The following is an 18018-nucleotide window of genomic DNA, read 5'->3' as shown; positions in this document are numbered from 1 at the left end:
AACTGGATTTAGTCTCCCAATAATTTCGTAGTCAAAGATTCCAGCTCTAATACAACAACAATTGTTTGTTTGTTTGACGTTAAATACCGTTACATCGATCATTTTCGAGTTCCATGATAAAAGCATTTCACATATTAATCAATAATACACACACTACGTGAAAAAACCCGACAGCACAACCTTTCAATAATGTTAAATACGTAGCTGACGGGTTTCTTCATGTAGTATGTGTATTAGTGATTACTATGTGAAACTTTTGTTGTCCAGTCTGTCATTTACTGAATGTGCAGTAAAAAATTAGGTAGGGTAGGTCGGCTGTTTTTGTATTAATTTGTTTTAGGACTTGGGGTATGAAATGCGTTTGTGAGTATATATATATATATATATATATATATACACACACACACACACACACATGCATATACATATATATATATATATATATATATATATATATATATATATATATATATATATATATATATATATATATATATATATATGGGGTAATCAGACATGGGGTAATCGTAATCGATTACAATCGATTACATAAAATTGTAACGATTGTAGTGATGCTTTGGAGGGAGGGGTTATATATGTTAAATAACGTATTGCTGTGTGTGGATTTGGCTGCCCAGTCAAGCTTACAGACACGAGATTAAGATTGTGCGCTGTCCGTATGCAGTCATTAAGATTAACAAAAGCAAAGAGTCTGCCACAGTACAACCGATCACATTCAACACTTTTGATGTATTGTCAAATGATCATACTTGACAACTCGGACCTTTGATAACTGTAAACTATGTGTCTTGTTTTATGTGACACTGAACTAGAGCAGTTCGGCGATTAAAGGGGCATGCTTTTGTTTCTTTTAGCAGCTTGAGGATTAACACACATGTAATTACGTTTTGTCGTTAAATACAATAATATCTTTTAAATATTCATGTAATAAGTAAAGTTTGTTTTGTTTAACGACACTACTATAGTACATTGATTAATTAATTATGGACTATTGGATGTCAATAATTTGGTAAATTTGACACATAGTCATCAGATGAAACCCGCTACATGTTTTCCATTAGTAGCAGGATAGCACATACCACGGCCTTTGATATACCAGTCATGGTGCACTGGTTGTAAGAGAACTATAAGTTGATCTAGTCCACCGATTGTTTTGAAAATACAATTACATGTAATAATTTTGATACATGTAATAATATTGATGTAATAAATAATCTATAATTATCCATTATTTGTTCTTAATTAGTGAAATCAAGTAAACAATTTTATGTTGGTAACATCACCTCAAAAATAGTTCATATTTGTGAAAATGTAATCATGATTATAATCATGATTACTGGGCAGTGTAATCGCAATCATAATCGATTACTTTCATTTTCCTTGTAATCGTAATCGTAATCGTAATCATGACATTCTTAAGTAATCGTAATCGATTACTTTTGTCATGTAATCGCCCCATGTCTGATATATATATATATATATATATATATATATATATATATATATATATATATATATATAAATATAGATATAGATATAGATATAGATATAGATAGATAGATAGATAGATCTACGGCTGGTTTAAATTGGGAATACACACACATTTATAATTAACCACATTTACACTAAAGAGTGTACATACGTATACAGATAATGTGTCTTCGTGTGCGAGATCAAAGTTAAGCAACAAAACGTCGCTCGGCTGTCAGTGGTGCGGCCACAGGCAACGTGCGTTGGACGGAATACAACATGTTTTATTTCGTGTGACGCTTAGTGCTGGCTGTTGCACGATGATACGTTCAGGGTCAGTAAACGCCGAGTGTGGCGGTACACCGGGTTTTTTTAGACGAAGATATGGCTAAACTGATTGAGTTATATCAACATTAACAAAATCTATACAAAATCTAAGTCTTGGCGAAAATCACGATGGAGACAAACAAATATCCCCTCGATAACAGGCCATCGTGACAACATTAGTTTGGCTTTGTACACAATATATATGTAGCTAAAATAGGTCCCGTAGGAATTTCATGTTAATTTTTGGAACCAATGATATTTATAATCACTATTGTATACAGATTCAGACAAAATCTGGTTCCGTTTTTTCTGATAAATATTACGGTCATTTTGAGATCACAAAAGTTCATCACTATAAATATGTTCAGTGTATACTGTCTTTAAAATACTGGCATGTTGCATGTTAAAAGAAAGGACACCATGTAACTACACAAAAAAACAAGAATAAATGTTTGATTTGTTGTTGTTAGGGGCGGATATAGAAATTTGAAAGGTGGGGTGCGAAATATTCTAACTACTAGATATTATGTCATATTGGTCAAATTCACCACAACGTTTGCACAGTTTCTGTTAAAAAGAGGGTGTTTAGTGTCTCTCAAAAGAAGGGGGTGCGCACACCTCTGTGCTAGTGTACAACGTGGACAATGACTAAAGCGCATGTCGGTTTGCTGAGAGATGTGCGCTATATTGTCACTGTATCATGGGTAGTAGGTCTTTCAGACTACTAATAGGGGGCTATCCATAATGTGTTTATTTTTCAAAATCAGGGAATGTTTTATTACTCTCCCCATGTACACTTTTTGTACATTTGATCATTACACACACATACACCTCCACATGTTCAGGTGGTGGCTGGGAAGAAATATCACAGGAAAAAAAGTTACAGAGTTAAAGCACACGAGAAAAAGTCACCACATTTATATAACAAAATGTATGGGTTTGCAAAGTATTGAAAGTGGTTAGATTAAAAGAAAGTAACAGCATAATATGCTGGGGCGGTGACTTGTGTGTAAATAACCATAATTATGCTCAATTCTGACACTTACACTGAATTACATGGCAGCCAAAGTGGCCATTTTAAAGAAAAATAATCATTACGGTATGATCTGCGAGATCAATCGTTTCTTAAACAATTACTTTATTGACTGAAAATTGCACTCGCCATTATTGTACAATTTAATGTTTGTAATTAGGACGGGGTCCTCTAAGTTGGATAACATGTGCCCAATCGTTTTGTATATTGTTTACCACTGCTTTCGCTCGTTAGATACATTTTAAAACAACTCGTTGTAAGATAAATGGTATCTAATGGCCACTCGTATATTATTCTCTTATGTCATGTCATAGGGTTTTACGTGTACATTCAGAACAAGTTGTTGTAGCGCACGCCTGTCGTGGGCGCAAGAACCGGCCTTGGCCGGCTCCTCCGTCCATGACAGGAAAGGGGGGGGGGGGGGGAGAGAGGAAAGACCGCCTGCACTGGCAGGTGCAAGGGAGCACCAGCAGCCCGATTATTTAAGAATTGAACGTGATTTTTTTTTAGTTTCATGCTAGTATGAAACGCAAAACCGCTTTACACACTTTAGTATGAATGGCGTAGCGCTAACGCACTACGCCATTCATACAGTGTGTAAAGCGGTTTTGCGTTTCATACTAGCATGAAACTCAAAACTATTCACGTTCAGTTCTTATAATTCCAATCACATAACCATGTCATTAATATAAACCTCTTTAAAATAAAAAGTGAACTCTATTTTCCAACTATTTACTATTTTATTAACACGAAATTCATACTCAACATTAGCGGAATGCCTATGGTAGTTTCGGCTTTTTCCGTCAATAGCCGAATGAGAGAATGACAATGTTACAATCATTAATACAATTCATATTAATTTTTTGCATTAAATATCAATACCAAGTAGAAACATTTTGAATTCACTAGAAACATATAACGTAAGTAATTTTAATAACTTTTAACCTGTAATAAAAATGTCTGAAGCGATCTATTTTGTATGGTATAATTTATATGTGAAGCGGTTGGTGTATGAATATTTAACTACGAACTGTGGATGGGCGCCATTTTTTGATTACTGTCCAGATTTACCAATTACGACGTTGAAATTACAGTTATAAAATATTTGAGTGCGTGAAAATTCCATGTGTTGATAGATTTGACATGGAGAAAGTGGTTTCAATGTTTCCGGAAATGGATGAAACAGGTGTGTCGCGAGTTTCTGTGTTTACTGGCCTTGTAATTGTGGAAGTGGCAACACAGGATGGTTTTGGCATGTGTGACTTCAAGTGGTGCGACACAACTATTCGTGACATTTGACAGTGCCATGCTGATGTTTCGTTTTTGGAAAGTGGAACATTCTCTCTTGTAGCTTCGTTCCTGTGTCCCGACATGTACATGATATGCCTAGTTTCAAAACCCGAGTCGTTTAAAGATTGGATCGCAGTGGCTATGTGTTGTGTAGGAACGTGATAACTTCGGACTTTGGTAACTTCGGCCTGGTAACTTCGGACCCGAGTAATCTCGGTCCCAGGTAATTTCGGACCGGTAATCTCGGCCTCTGTATTCATGAAAGCAACTTATATCTGGGTTATACGCAAACGAAAGTTTGTTGTGAAACAACCTGATATTATTATTTCAAGATGAGTTTTTTTTATTTAATTAAACATTATTATATATTCATTGTACATTTTGTTTTCTATATTTTGTTTATTAACTTTTAAACATTTATTCTGCTCATACCCCGTCCCCTTCTTAATATGGTTTGATTTGGTAGGTGTTCCTGATTTTAATCAGATGTTATGCCCACATTAAGCATGTTTGAATCCTCGGCATATAAGCATTTTAATACCTATCAAACAATCCCAATTTAGCCATTGGTGAAAATGCATTGAGAGGCCATTTAGTGTATGTGAACTGTAATCTAAAAGCCCTGTTTGAATATGTCGGCAATACCTGGATCACGAGCGCTGTTTGGCCACCATCATCTTGGAGCGTCTACGGACTCAGTATTCGTACAAATAATGATGTTGAAGGGTGGCACAACAGACTAAATAAACGTGGTCGCCCACATATGCCATTTTATATGCTGATTACCCTGCTTGGTACCCTTCAAGTTCGACTGGTGAGCGAGTCAAAACTGAAACATCACCAAGAAAAAAAATACCGGGATCTTCAAAGAAAAATCTTTAAGTACTGGGGAGAATATGTGGAAGGCTCACGTAGTGCTCTGCAGCTTCTACGTTCATGTTCCAAATTAAATGGACCCGTCCAGTAGAATGAGACATGTGGTCTACAATTCTCTGACAACTGTGAACTTTCAGTTTACTTTTAGAAACTGTATGCCTAGATTACTGATTAATAAAAATAGTGCTTAATCGTTTATATAATATTTGATGTTATCACAAATTGTTTTAGTTTATTGATGTAAGCATATAGATTTAAAAAACCACAACATTTATTTATTCAGGATTTTACTTTTACGTTTGGAATATATATATATACATATATACATACATACATACATACATACACACATACATACATACACACACATATATATATATATATATATATATATATATATATATATATATATATATATATATATATATATATATATATATAGTTGGTTAGTATATATTTTGTGTTCACGACGCGTAAAGAATGATGATAATTGTCCATCAGATATATCTAGAGTATGTACTATTAAACTGGATTTTAAACAACTGGTGAAAACTGTCTTAACAAAATATTTAAAAATGTTTAGAAAATAAAGATATATATGAAATTGAAACTTCTTGTTTTATTTACTATAAATAAAATATATGTGCAACTGGGTATATGTCCCATACTTTTGGAGAAATATGCGTATTGAAATGAACGTTTGAACTGCATATGCCATAAAATGAAAAAACATATTTCATTTCAACTATTTTCGTGCTTATATTCAATTAAGGTTCAAGCACACTTGTTATGGCACACACCTCAGTGGTTAATTGTTAGTAGATATATGTTATTGAGAGTATTAATGAGAAAAAAGGAGGGTGTAGTGGCCTTACATGTACCCGTTGTGCCCTTAAGAACTCACTCTGGGCTGGAGTCGGTACCAGGATGCGAACCCTGTACCTGTCATCCTTGTAAGACCGACGTTTGCTTAGGCACTGTGCCGTCGAGACCAGTAGAAAAATGTCAACGGAATTCCTCTTAACTAAGCCGAAGGGGTCCGAAGTTACCCCTATTCGTTGTGTACCGTGTACGTCATACTACAATGCCGTTGAATGCGCGTTACTGCTAATGGTTGGCATGAACTGACTGAATTTTGTTTTTGAAATCGCTTTTGTAAAAGACCAAATTCCATTGGAATTATACACTTTTTTTTGGATCGACAAAATAGATTTTTAGCTGTGGGATTTTGAATTCACTATAAACATGTAACGTAAGTAATTTCAATAACTTTTAACCTTTAATAAAAAATGTCTGAAGCGACCTATTTTGTATGGTATAATTTATATGTGAAGATTTTTAGATGTTTACAAGTTTGACGGCAGACGATTACTGTTTGATGTCTAAAAATAGAACCTCAAGGAAATTCCTCGGGGATTCCTTTGTTGACATAATTTATAAAGTAGTTCCGGCTATATAGCCAAAAATAGTGCTAAACTGAGATTCATGGTCCTATGAATGCCAGTTTTTATCATCACGTGATACGAATTTAACAAATCCAAGGGTTTATAATAAAGGGATTTTTAGAGATTGAAATTATTCTCTAATCAATCTGCAAGTTTTATATTTCCCGGTCATTGCATCCCATAATCGGAAATTACCGGAATATTCCGACTGCTATGTTGACTTGTCATGTGATATCGTACGTAATGGAGATATTTAAATCAATGGATTGTACTTATTTCAGGGATGAAAGAGCAAAGTACTTAATTAATTGGACTCATGTGATATCGTACGTGATGGAGATATCTATATCGATGGATTGTACTTATTTCAGGGGTGAAAGAGCAAAGTACTTAATTAATTGGACTCATAATGATTATATCATAATACGTAGTCGTTAGATAAGTACTAAACTTTTGTTGGGAACGTCGAAGATGGCGATTATTAAAAACACTGTGTTATGTATGGTTGCTCTACTGGCACTCCAGTGCACAACAGGTAAATAACATGGGTCTGGATTTCGTTTCCAAATCCATAGTATATTTGGAAAAATATCCACCCGGTCCCCCCTTCCCCTAACCCTAACCCTAACCCTAACCCGAACCCCAACACTAGCCCTAACCCCAGCCATAACCCCAACCCTAACCCTAACCCTAACCCTAACCTTAACCCTAACCCTAACCCTCAACCCTAACTAAAAATAATAATGGAGGGGACCGGGCGGATATTATACCGTATATTTATTTATTAATGATGGGCTTTTGTTGTTTTGGGGTTTGTTTGGGGTGGAGGGTGGGTTGGTTTGGGGTGGGGGGTTTGCCATCAAAATAATGTGGGGCAGGACGTAGCCCAGTGGTAAAGTACTAGCCAGATGTACAATCAGTCAAGGATCGATCCCCATCGGTGGTCCCATTGGGTTCTTTCTTGTCCAGCCAGTGCACTACGACTGGTGAAAGACTTCCGAATGTTCCAGCATCATGCATGCATGCTAATATCATTAACCCTAAACATAAGCCTGAATGAATGCTGGAATGTTCGGAAGTCTTGCCACCATGGGTACGACAGAGGCTGTTGTATGTGCTATTCTGTCTGTAGGGTGGGGCATATAAAAGATACCTCGCAACTAATGGGACAATGTAGCAGGTTTCCTCTCAAATACTATGTAACATGTTAGAATGACAAAATGTTTGATATATCCAATAGCCAGGGCTTCTAGATTATGGCAGCCCCACTCACATGGCTAGTGATATTCAGTGTTGGTCTAGTAAATAACTACTATTGTCATGCCCGATGGCTAGTGAAATTTTTTGGGTAAAATGTTGCAGTTAAGTCTTATTTTTTAAATATAAATATCCTGACCCCACCCCAATCCCTAATGTTAGTGTTTTTAAGCTCTGTCTTCCTCTTTAGGTGACCTATCTAATTATTATTATTATTTAGTCAAATTGTATTAGCTTAAAGTAAAGTAGGGCTAGTGAATTTTTAATCATGGCTAGTACATTTTTAAAATTACTGATCCCGTGGCTAGTGGATTATTTTTTTTTCTAGAAGCCCTACAATAGCAAATAATTATATATATATTTTGTTTTGCTTCAGCTTACAGTATCAGCCTGAAATAGTGTCATTTGAATCTAAATTGAATACAAGTTTGAGTTAATTGGGTTATGTAAATTTTGTTTGCTAAACCTGTTTAGGTAAAAATCATGTGAATCAAGTTGAGGTTACCTAAGTTTCCAAATATTGTCCCCTGCTCTACCAAATGTTGAAATAATCATATGTTAAACACCAAATAGTTGTTTAAAATTTGCTGAGGTGTTGTTAAACAAGCATTCCTGTCCTTGTTAAACATTTACTGATTTGTTTTTCTTGTAGGGTGTTTTGCCATGGACAGCCTTCGCTTTCTGGTGATTGGTGATATGGGAGGTCAACCAGTCTTCCCCTACACCACGCCAGTCGAGGTTGGTACCGCGCATGAGATGGGAAAGATCGCAAGCCGGTACAATCCACAGTTTATTCTGGAACTCGGAGACAACTTTTACTATGACGGTGTAACGAACGTTGACAATGCAAGATTTTTTGTAAGATTATTAAAATTGTTTTTGTTTGCTGCAGTTTTGTAATAATAGTCTCTTGGTGAATCAGTCAGTAGTTTTCTCACAGGTGACACAGGTGTTAATCTTTCATAGATGGCAGTTATCTCTACATTATGTGTTTGCATTTACCTACGTTTCTCTGTTAAGTTCCATCAGTGAAATATGGACCACAGCTACTACACCTGTGGATCTTAACCTTTGTGCATATTTAACAAAAATTAAAGTAATTTGATCAAGTGGTTTAATTTTTATTTTTAAATAGAACTTGGTTAATTATTATTATCATTTAAACAATTTGATAAAAGGGAGAAGAAATTAGGGTTTGAAGCTTTCAAAAAGCAGTAAATGATAAAAACCATATTAGTGGTGCTATAACTGTGTTTTTTCGTATATTTTACAGTTTATTTATTTTTATTTTTTTGTTACAGGAGACATTTGAAAGAGTGTACACTGCTCCATCTCTGCAGGTTCCTTGGTACCTCATTGCTGGTAACCATGACCACCGAGGCAACGTCTCAGCACAAATTGCATATTCACAACACTCTACAAGGTGGTAAGTACATTAATACACACATGATAACCTAGTTTGGGCAACTAATATATTAATGTCAAAATGTTTTATTACCATTTGTATTTTGTTATGAGAGTAAAAGTGTCTTAGTAGAAGAGTATAGTGGTAGAACCAAATATGGGTATTTTCATTTGAAACTCTACAACTGGTATATTAAAGGCTGTAGTATGTGCTGTTGTCTCTGAGGAAGAGTGCATATAAAAAAGACTCCTTGCTTATAACTGGAAAAGATCTGCCCTGGACGGGATTTCTAGCCTGGGTCAGAAACTGTAGCCCTCTACATTGCAACCGATTTGGTCGCATATGTGACCATTAACATTTCATACTATCTATATAAAAAAAATACAAGTAGACACCATCTGGCTCCTAGATGGAAAAAGTTAACTTGGAGGGCTGCAATGTGCTCAGGGCAGACAATTCCTGAACCTTACTTGAACATGTGAATGAGTACGTATCAATACAATACAATGCAAAATATCCATCCATCTAACTAGTAAGAAACAGATATTTATCTCTTTTTTTTAAAACTATTTTTACTTTGGTTTCAGGAATTTCCCATACTTCTTTTATCCGTTGAGTTTCAAGATTCCCAACAGCGACAGCACGGTGGACCTCATCATGATGGACACAGTGATGCTGTGTGGCAACGTGGCCCACGACTTTGGTGGGTTTCAGCCACAAGGACCTGCTGATAAGAAGCTGGCCGATGTACAGTGGCAGTGGGTGGAGAAAATGCTGTCAACAAGCAAGTGGGTAAAAAGGGTTTAAGTATCTGACAAGAATACTTAGTTCATACCCATTTAATCTTACTATAGTAATAAAGACAATTCTGACTGCAATAAAAAAATATTTTATTAAACAACATTATGTGTGATACAAAATCTTGTATACATAGTACATGTTCACCCGAGTGACGTTATGTTCCTAGCCAGGACACTCAGCATTCCATCGATTCCATCAAATTTGACTAACTTTCCTGACAAAGTATGCTGTGTTATTTAATTAAACTTTTGTTAATCATAATATAGATTGTTGTTTATAGTGCACAAGATTTATACCACTCTTTTTAGCAGTCTTGTGGTATAATATTCTTGCGCACTATAAACTCTCGTGCATTACATAACATGGCAAAACAACTGGTATGTGTACCATGTATCTAATGCCAGTGTTCGAGATTAGCGGTATCCCGGGGATACCAGAATTTAATTTTGGATACCAGACTTCAAGAACCCAGTATCACACCGGGATGTCATATAATACTAAATTCTCAGGTGGTTATACCAGATTTTGAAATGTTAGTATCCAACTGGGATACTGGCCAAAAAATTTAATCTCGAACACTGAATGCTATAGCTACAAATGGGGAACATGACATAGATATCCATCCCAATAATGTTTGCAAACAATAACTAACTTTTATCTCTTTTTTGGTTTTAAATGTGTTACCATGTTTTTTTAAATTTCTTTGCTTACCTTTTCTTTTTCTTGAGGTCATAATGTGCTTTCCATTAATGGAACAGAGTTCCACCCATTGGTTTAGCTCAGGATTTTATATTTATATTACATTGGTCGACAGGCAGATATAAACAGTAGTGGGGGCAATACAGATATGATTTGGGGGAGGGTGGAGCTTGACCCACTTGGCTATGCCAGTGGTTGTTTTCTCTCGCTCTATCAGTTTCTGAGAATCTTAAGTGACAAATAAAGGCAACTGGACATTATGTTCTACACTGTGGGTCCAAGTGATTTGGGGCAAATGAGGCAGTTACCCAGTGAGTTCCACTCTTTGTTGGCCCCAATGTGTGAGTGAAAGAATGACATAGGCTTTAACCTCGACCTAATTTAAATCTTTAATACCTTTTTCATTAGTACTAGTAACTACAAATTTATTCTAGTGGAATATTATTCAAACGAAAGAACAATTTGTATCACTATTAGGTAGTAATATAATGATCTCATGAGTAGCTGTGCGACATCACACACTCATTGTTCATTACTATAGGTTGATGAAATTGACAACATCAGCATGTCTGCATGTTCTCCAGTTATCGAGAAAAATGTTTTGAGCAGTTCCAATTTTTGAATGATCCATTCACATTTCAACTTGTTTCACATCATTTTGTACAGCTTTCACACTCCAGACGTGTACTATAATGATCTCTATAGGAGTTTGTACATATACTCAAAGGCAAAAGTTATTGTGACATGGATTGTTTGGAGTAATAAATTTGAATGGATTTATGGATGTAAACCAGAAAAAATGTGCACAAAACAGCTCAAAGAAATGCAACCAAGGAGTTGTTGCAGCGATTGCATGCTTTGTGCAAGAAACATGGAATATTCGGGAGATATCCTGTCCAGTGTTCACCATAAAAGGCCAGACATTCAGTCGCAAATCATTGCCACTCTGTGCAGCTTTCAGAAGTCCAGAAGTCGGAAAAACACCTTTAGTGAACTGTTTGATGCAATTTCGTCATGCCACGCCTCAGTGAAAATGACAGATGGTGAATCATAGGGATGCTTGAATCTGGGACCTCGCAGCATGTCAATTCAACATCCACAGAAACACCATATGGCACTTATGGCAACGATATCAACAAAACAACCAGGTCAGGTACCATCCCTGTAGCGGCAGACCACCCGTGACTACCCCTCGCCAAGACACATGGATCCGAACCACACATCTGTGAAACAGGTTCCAACCAGCAACCCTCATAGCCTGTACCATTCCTTTCTCCAGCATTTAGCGGCCTCAGTGAGATGACGGTGCCAGGCCTGTATCAATGCTCAAGGTGGACATACTCGCTACTGACTGTGTGAACTTCGCTCTGGAACCCCTCTAGTGATGTGGCTCATTTGCATATTTTAGGTGCACCCTTTTCATGGACTATTGCTCGTTTCCATACCTTCAGACATTTCTCTTTCCATGTTATAACGTTTCATACACAGCATTAAAAACTTATCATCTGTTATCTTTGTCTTTTGTGTGTCACGATAACTTTTGCCATTTAGTATATATATAACAGGGTTTTCAACTGTTTTAATTTCAGGGCTGATTTCCTGCTGACCACTGGTCACTTCCCAGTTTACTCTGTGGCCGAGCACGGTCCGACGAAATGTCTGGTGGACACACTGCTGCCCATGCTGTACAAATACAGGGCGAATGGTCACATGTCTGGTCATGACCACAACCTCCAGGTATGATTAATACAGGATTAATACAGGGCGAATGGTCACATGTCTGGTCATGACCACAACCTCCAGGTATGATTAATACAGGATTAATACAGGGCGAATGGTCACATGTCTGGTCATGACCACAACCTCCAGGCAGGATTAATACAGGATATTGGGGCAGGATTTAGCTCAGTCGGTTGAGTGCTCGTTTGAGGTGCTTGCGTTACAGGATCAAACCACCTCGGTGGATCCATTCAATTGATTGGGGTTTTTCTCGTTTCAACCAGTGCACCACAACTGGTCAAAGGTCGTGGTATGTGTTTTCCTGTCTATGGGAAAGTGCATATAAAAGATCCCTTGCTGCATTAGAAAAAATATAGTCGGGTTTCCTCTGATGACTACAAGTCAGAATTACCAAATGTTTCACACCCAATAGCCAGTGGTGTTGTTAAACAAAACAGACTTTTAATACAGGATATTATACAAGTGTCCATGCAAGCGAGAGGGAGGGAAATGTGATAATTTAGGCGCGAATGTCATAAACATTGTTTGTCATGGACACAAATGTACAGTACTATTCTCTTTATTACCGTAGAATTCTTCTGCTAAATTAGTAAATATACTGTCAGTCAATGTTTACAAACTACCAACCTTTCTTTGCCAGCAGAGTAATTAGTATTCATTGTAAGACGTCTTGAAAACCTGATCACAAGTCAACCCATTCTAAAGTGATGTCATATTAATAGTAACCTCTTTATAATATAATACCGGCCTTGGTAGCATTGTTGTTAAGCCATCGGGCATAAGGCTGGTAGGTACATGGTTCGCAGCCCAGTACCGGCTCCCACCCAGAGTGAGGTTTAACGACTCAATGGGTAGGTATATGGCCACTACACCTTCTCTCTCGCTAACCACTAACAATTAACAACTAACCCACTGTCCTGAACAGACAGCCCAGATAGCTGAGGTGTGTGTGTCCAGGATAGTGTGCTTGAACCTTAATTGGATATAAGTACGAAATAGGTCTTTTTGGTAAACTTTATACTTAACTATAATTTCAGTCACCCATTACTCAATATTCAAATGATGTATGAATATGTGAAATGATGTCAAATGTAAATAATAATAGACTCAGTGAAGAAAGTATTCTGTTTGGAATGTTGTATCATCCAATCAGAAAGAGATGTACTTTTATTATAGCCAATGATTAAATGACACAGGGCAGGATTTAGCTCAGTCAGTTGAGTGCTCACTTGAGGTGTTTGCGTCGCAGGATCGAACCACCTCTGTTGAACTGATTGGGTTTTTTTTCGTTCTAACCAGTGCACCACAACTGGTCAAAGGCTGTGGTATATGTTTTCCTGTCTGTGGGAAGTGCATATAAAAGATCCCTTTCTGCATTAGAAAAATGTAGCGGGTTTTCTCTGATGATTACATGTCAAAATTACCAAATATCTGACATCCATTAGCCGATGATTAATTAATCAATGTGCTCTAGTGATGTTGTTAAACAAAACAAATTTTAAACAAAAAAGTTCATTTCATTTTAACTTATTTTCGTGCTTATATCCAATTAAGGTTCAAGCACGCTGTCCAGGGCACACACCTCAGCTATCTAGGCTATCTGTTAGGACAGTGGGTTAGTTGTTAGTTGGTTAGTGAGAAAGAAGAGGGTTTAGTGGCCTTACACCTACCCATTGAGCCCTTAAGAACTCGCTCTGGGTTGGAGCCGGTACCGGGCTGCGAACCCTGTACCTATCAGCCTGTAGTCCGATGGCTTAAGATATACGATTATGTTATGACATACAAGGGAAATCGTACAATAAATGTGAACCTTGTTATGCTGTTCCTCGTAGGTGATTTCCACCACTATACAGACAGCATACTACTAAACCAACAACGTTAAAATACCAGTCTGCATGCATGTGAGTGGAATGTAGCTCGGTAAAGTTCTCTGTATGTGAAAATGTCGGGTCTGACCCATTGTGTAATTGAAAGTCCATCAGTTGGGCTTAACTGATTATAACTAATAATGAAATTCTAACTGATTCCTTACACCAGTAAATAAAAAATAATTAAAACAAAATAATAATGTGTTGTCTCCGGTGCTCCAAAACAGGAGAATGGTGGGTAGTAGGGTCTCTCCATGAGTAGTCGAGTACTCGGCCATGGGCCTAGTCCAGCAAGACTTTAGTCCATTCACAGGACTTGAGTACCCGTGCAATTTAATTATATTGTTTACATCATTTTGCCATATGCTAGCCGCCGGTTATTTTATTGGGCTATGAGACATGGAAAGAAAACAAAAGTTGAATGTGGAATGCAATACAATGGCTTGATTTGGCATCAGTGTTCAGAGCTGGAATTAATATGCATAATACTATTTTACTTTATTGCTTAGTCTCATCAAGTGTAGGCCCAAGTACTCTGGTCCGGTCGAGTTTGACCCTCGAGTACTCGAGTCCAATATTTTGGACTCGTGGAGGCCCTAGTGGGTAGGATTATTCTCATAAGTACTTTCATTTTCTTTTTACCCACACCCTATTATTAAGCCCAACAAACTGGAGAACACGAACTGGAATGCCTTTATTGCTCTTTGTCATATATCCGACTTTGTGGCAAGATTAGTTTCTGACAACAAACAATTTTTTTTAAAATTATATTTAAAGCACTTCTACACCAGATTACTTTTGGCAGACAATAACCGTAAACAAATTTGTATTAGTCCCTTACCGGTCCAACCAGAGAGGACTAGATTTCATATCCGTCCTTCTGCCCGTCTGTTTATCTGTCCCAAATATAGTTTTCAAGATGTTTTTTCACAATGCCTCGAGATATTGAGCTGAAATTTTGTGTGTAACAATATCATGTACTGTTACAGATCAAGTTTTATTCTGATTTACCCATTTGTGACGGCATTATGGCCCTTGAACTTATTTAACGACGCACTCAACACATTTTAATTACTTTTATATAGCGTCGGACATATGGTTATGGACCACACAGATATAGAGGAAACCCACTGTCGCCACTTCATGGGCTATTCTTTTCTATTAGCAGCAAGGGATCTTTTATATGCACCATCCCACAGCAAGGATAACACATACCACGGCCTTTGATATACCATTCGTGGTGCACCGACTGGAATGAGAAATAGCCCAATGGGCCCACCAACAAGGATTGATCCCACACCAACCGCGCATCGAGCGAGCGCTGTACCTCTGGGCTACGTCCTGCCCACAAATAAGGACAGAAACTCTGAACAGAGAACAGAATGCTTGTGTATTGTTTATTGCCAAATTAGTCTTGGCAAAGACTATAAAATATTTACTTGTGTATAATTTCTACTTCCAGCATTTGCAGACATCCAAGAATGGAATCACTCTTGATTACACTGTATCTGGGTCAGCTAACTTCATTGACAAAAGTTTAGCACATCAGAGATCTGTACCGACAGGGAGTTCAAAATTTCACTGGGCTGACACAAGTAGTCTCGGAGGTTTTCTCTACATTGAGGCGACACCAAACAATATGACGTACACCTACTTGGATGCCAGTGGCAAAATTCTGTACCAAACAGTCAGCCATCCGAGAAAATCTAAGATTGACTTTTAATATTTTGGTCTTGATAAAATATGAACTGATGTCCAAGTTAATTTTATGTCACTATAATACAGTATCGTATATAAATTTGTGCAATATTTTTTATAGAAAATATTTATTAAGATAACTCTCTTAAAACAATGTAATATTTTATGTTAATATGGTTACTATAATAAGTTTTAATCAAAGCATATAGTTTTGATTTGTCAATCAGGGTGTAATTTTTAATAAAATATTTTAGTCTTTTGTTTGAGTAGTTCATAGTTTATTTGTTATGATGGGACTTAGCCTAGTGGTAATCCACTCACCTGATGTGCAGTTGGTTTAGGATCGATCCCTGTCGGTGGGCCTATTGGGCTATTTGTCATTCCAGCCACAACTGGTATTTCAAAGGCCATGGTATATGTTATCCCGTCTGTGGGATGGTGTATATAAAAGATCCCTTGCTACTAATGGAAAATGAAGCAGGTTTTTCTCTCTTAAGACTGTCAGAAGTACCAAATGTTTCAGATCCAATAGCCAATGATTAACAACCATACTACCTACCAGGCCCAACAAATTTTCTTATCTCCTAAGTTCAACGGCCATAACTCTGAAAATGGGTAAATCGTCATGAAAGGTAAACTTGATCTGTGTCCCCGTTTTATGAACAAATCTTGGTGCTAAGATTACCGTATGTGCACAGCTACCTTATGCACTATATTATAGTAGTTGCAGTCATTTTGCTTTTTTTCCTGAATTCACCCTCTAGTGAGCAGGTACGTAGATATGCAATGCTTAATGTGTCACTTCAGGTCTTAATCGTTGAATGAATGTACTGCTTTAGTTGATTTTTGCAGAATAATTAGATAAGACGTGTCACAAAGTACACCTACTTGGATGCCAGTGGTAAAATTCTGGACCAAACTTCGGAATGACAATTTTTATAATAACATCCATCCCAATAAGCCAGAAATAAGCTTACATTATTTTCCTGTACAAAATAACCCACCATTGACAAAACAAAATGAAAGTACTGTCCAACAATGTATCATGTTTTGTCATCAATGCAGCAGTATATTTACTTCAAAAACTGTTTACTTGGTTAATCTGTCTGTTCTTCCAAGTGAGTTTTGGGGGTATGTATTTGGTCAATTACATTACCACTGTGTTTGGTAGGAGCGCTGCCCTTTGAACATAAAAAGAATACATATTATTGACATCATAGAGTATTGTGATATTTTTGGTGAGATTTTTTGCCAGTCTCATGTGTCATGACATGTCCTAATGTTAAGAATGTTTTAATGGTGTGTAAAAAATATAGTCACTTACATTATTAGCATGTAATGGATCAAGACCTGTATCACCTTACTGCCTGGGGAAATTATTCTTCAACAAACAAGCATTCTGAGTGTATTGCTAAAGCTATACATGTCCCCTACCAGGCCGAAAAATGTTTCATGACTGGTAATTTATGCTTGAACGAATTTGTAGTTTCCATTTTGTTCTCTTTGGATTTTTACAGAAGAAAAAATACTAAAACCCCAATTTGTTTCGTTAATATAAACTGAAATATGTGTGGTTAAATACAGTATTAAATTGGTTATTTATGCCATTTTACAAGTCAGACTTGTCAAAGAAAAAGGCCTTGCCTTAATTTACGCTGCACATAATGGAGTAATTTACACGATACAGGCGACGTCACATCCTACCAAGCTGGACTATTCCAAGTTGACCAAAAGGACACACGATGGCTGCCCCCAGTTGGCAGGAATAATCAGGCTTTTTTACCAATGCTAAACTTGAGCATCTTTCATTTGTTTACCGGCCTCGGTGGCGTCATGGTTAGGCCATCGGTCAACAAGCTGGTAGGTACTGGGTTTGGATCCCATCGGATTTTTAATCCAGATACCGACTCCAAACCCTGAGCGAGTGCTCCACAAGGCTTAGTGGGTAGGTGTAAACCACTTGCACCGATCAGTGACCATAACTGGTTCAACAAAGGCCATGGTTTGTGCTATCCTGCTTGTGGGAAGCACAAATAAAAGATCCCTTGCTGCTAATCGGAAAGTGTAGCCCATGAAGTGGCGACAGCG

General features: G+C 37.1%; 1 protein-coding gene across 1 annotated transcript; it reads left to right on the top strand.

Moving 5' to 3' along the window:
* The first annotated feature begins 6711 nt into the window (after positions 1-6711).
* Positions 6712-16189, top strand: LOC121375842 (tartrate-resistant acid phosphatase type 5-like). Its single transcript, XM_041503510.1, has 6 exons — positions 6712-6997; positions 8372-8577; positions 9021-9145; positions 9712-9912; positions 12214-12361; positions 15695-16189. The coding sequence occupies exons 1-6, from the start codon at positions 6934-6936 to the stop codon at positions 15953-15955; spliced, it is 1005 nt and encodes a 334-aa protein (XP_041359444.1). The 5' UTR covers positions 6712-6933; the 3' UTR covers positions 15956-16189.
* The last annotated feature ends 1829 nt before the right edge of the window (positions 16190-18018 follow it).

Source organism: Gigantopelta aegis, chromosome 6 (genome assembly GCF_016097555.1).
Source record: "Gigantopelta aegis isolate Gae_Host chromosome 6, Gae_host_genome, whole genome shotgun sequence".
In the NCBI taxonomy this organism is placed as follows: domain Eukaryota; kingdom Metazoa; phylum Mollusca; class Gastropoda; order Neomphalida; family Peltospiridae; genus Gigantopelta; species Gigantopelta aegis.
Note: the sequence above shows the minus strand (reverse complement) of the source record. Positions and strands in the feature narration are given on the sequence as shown.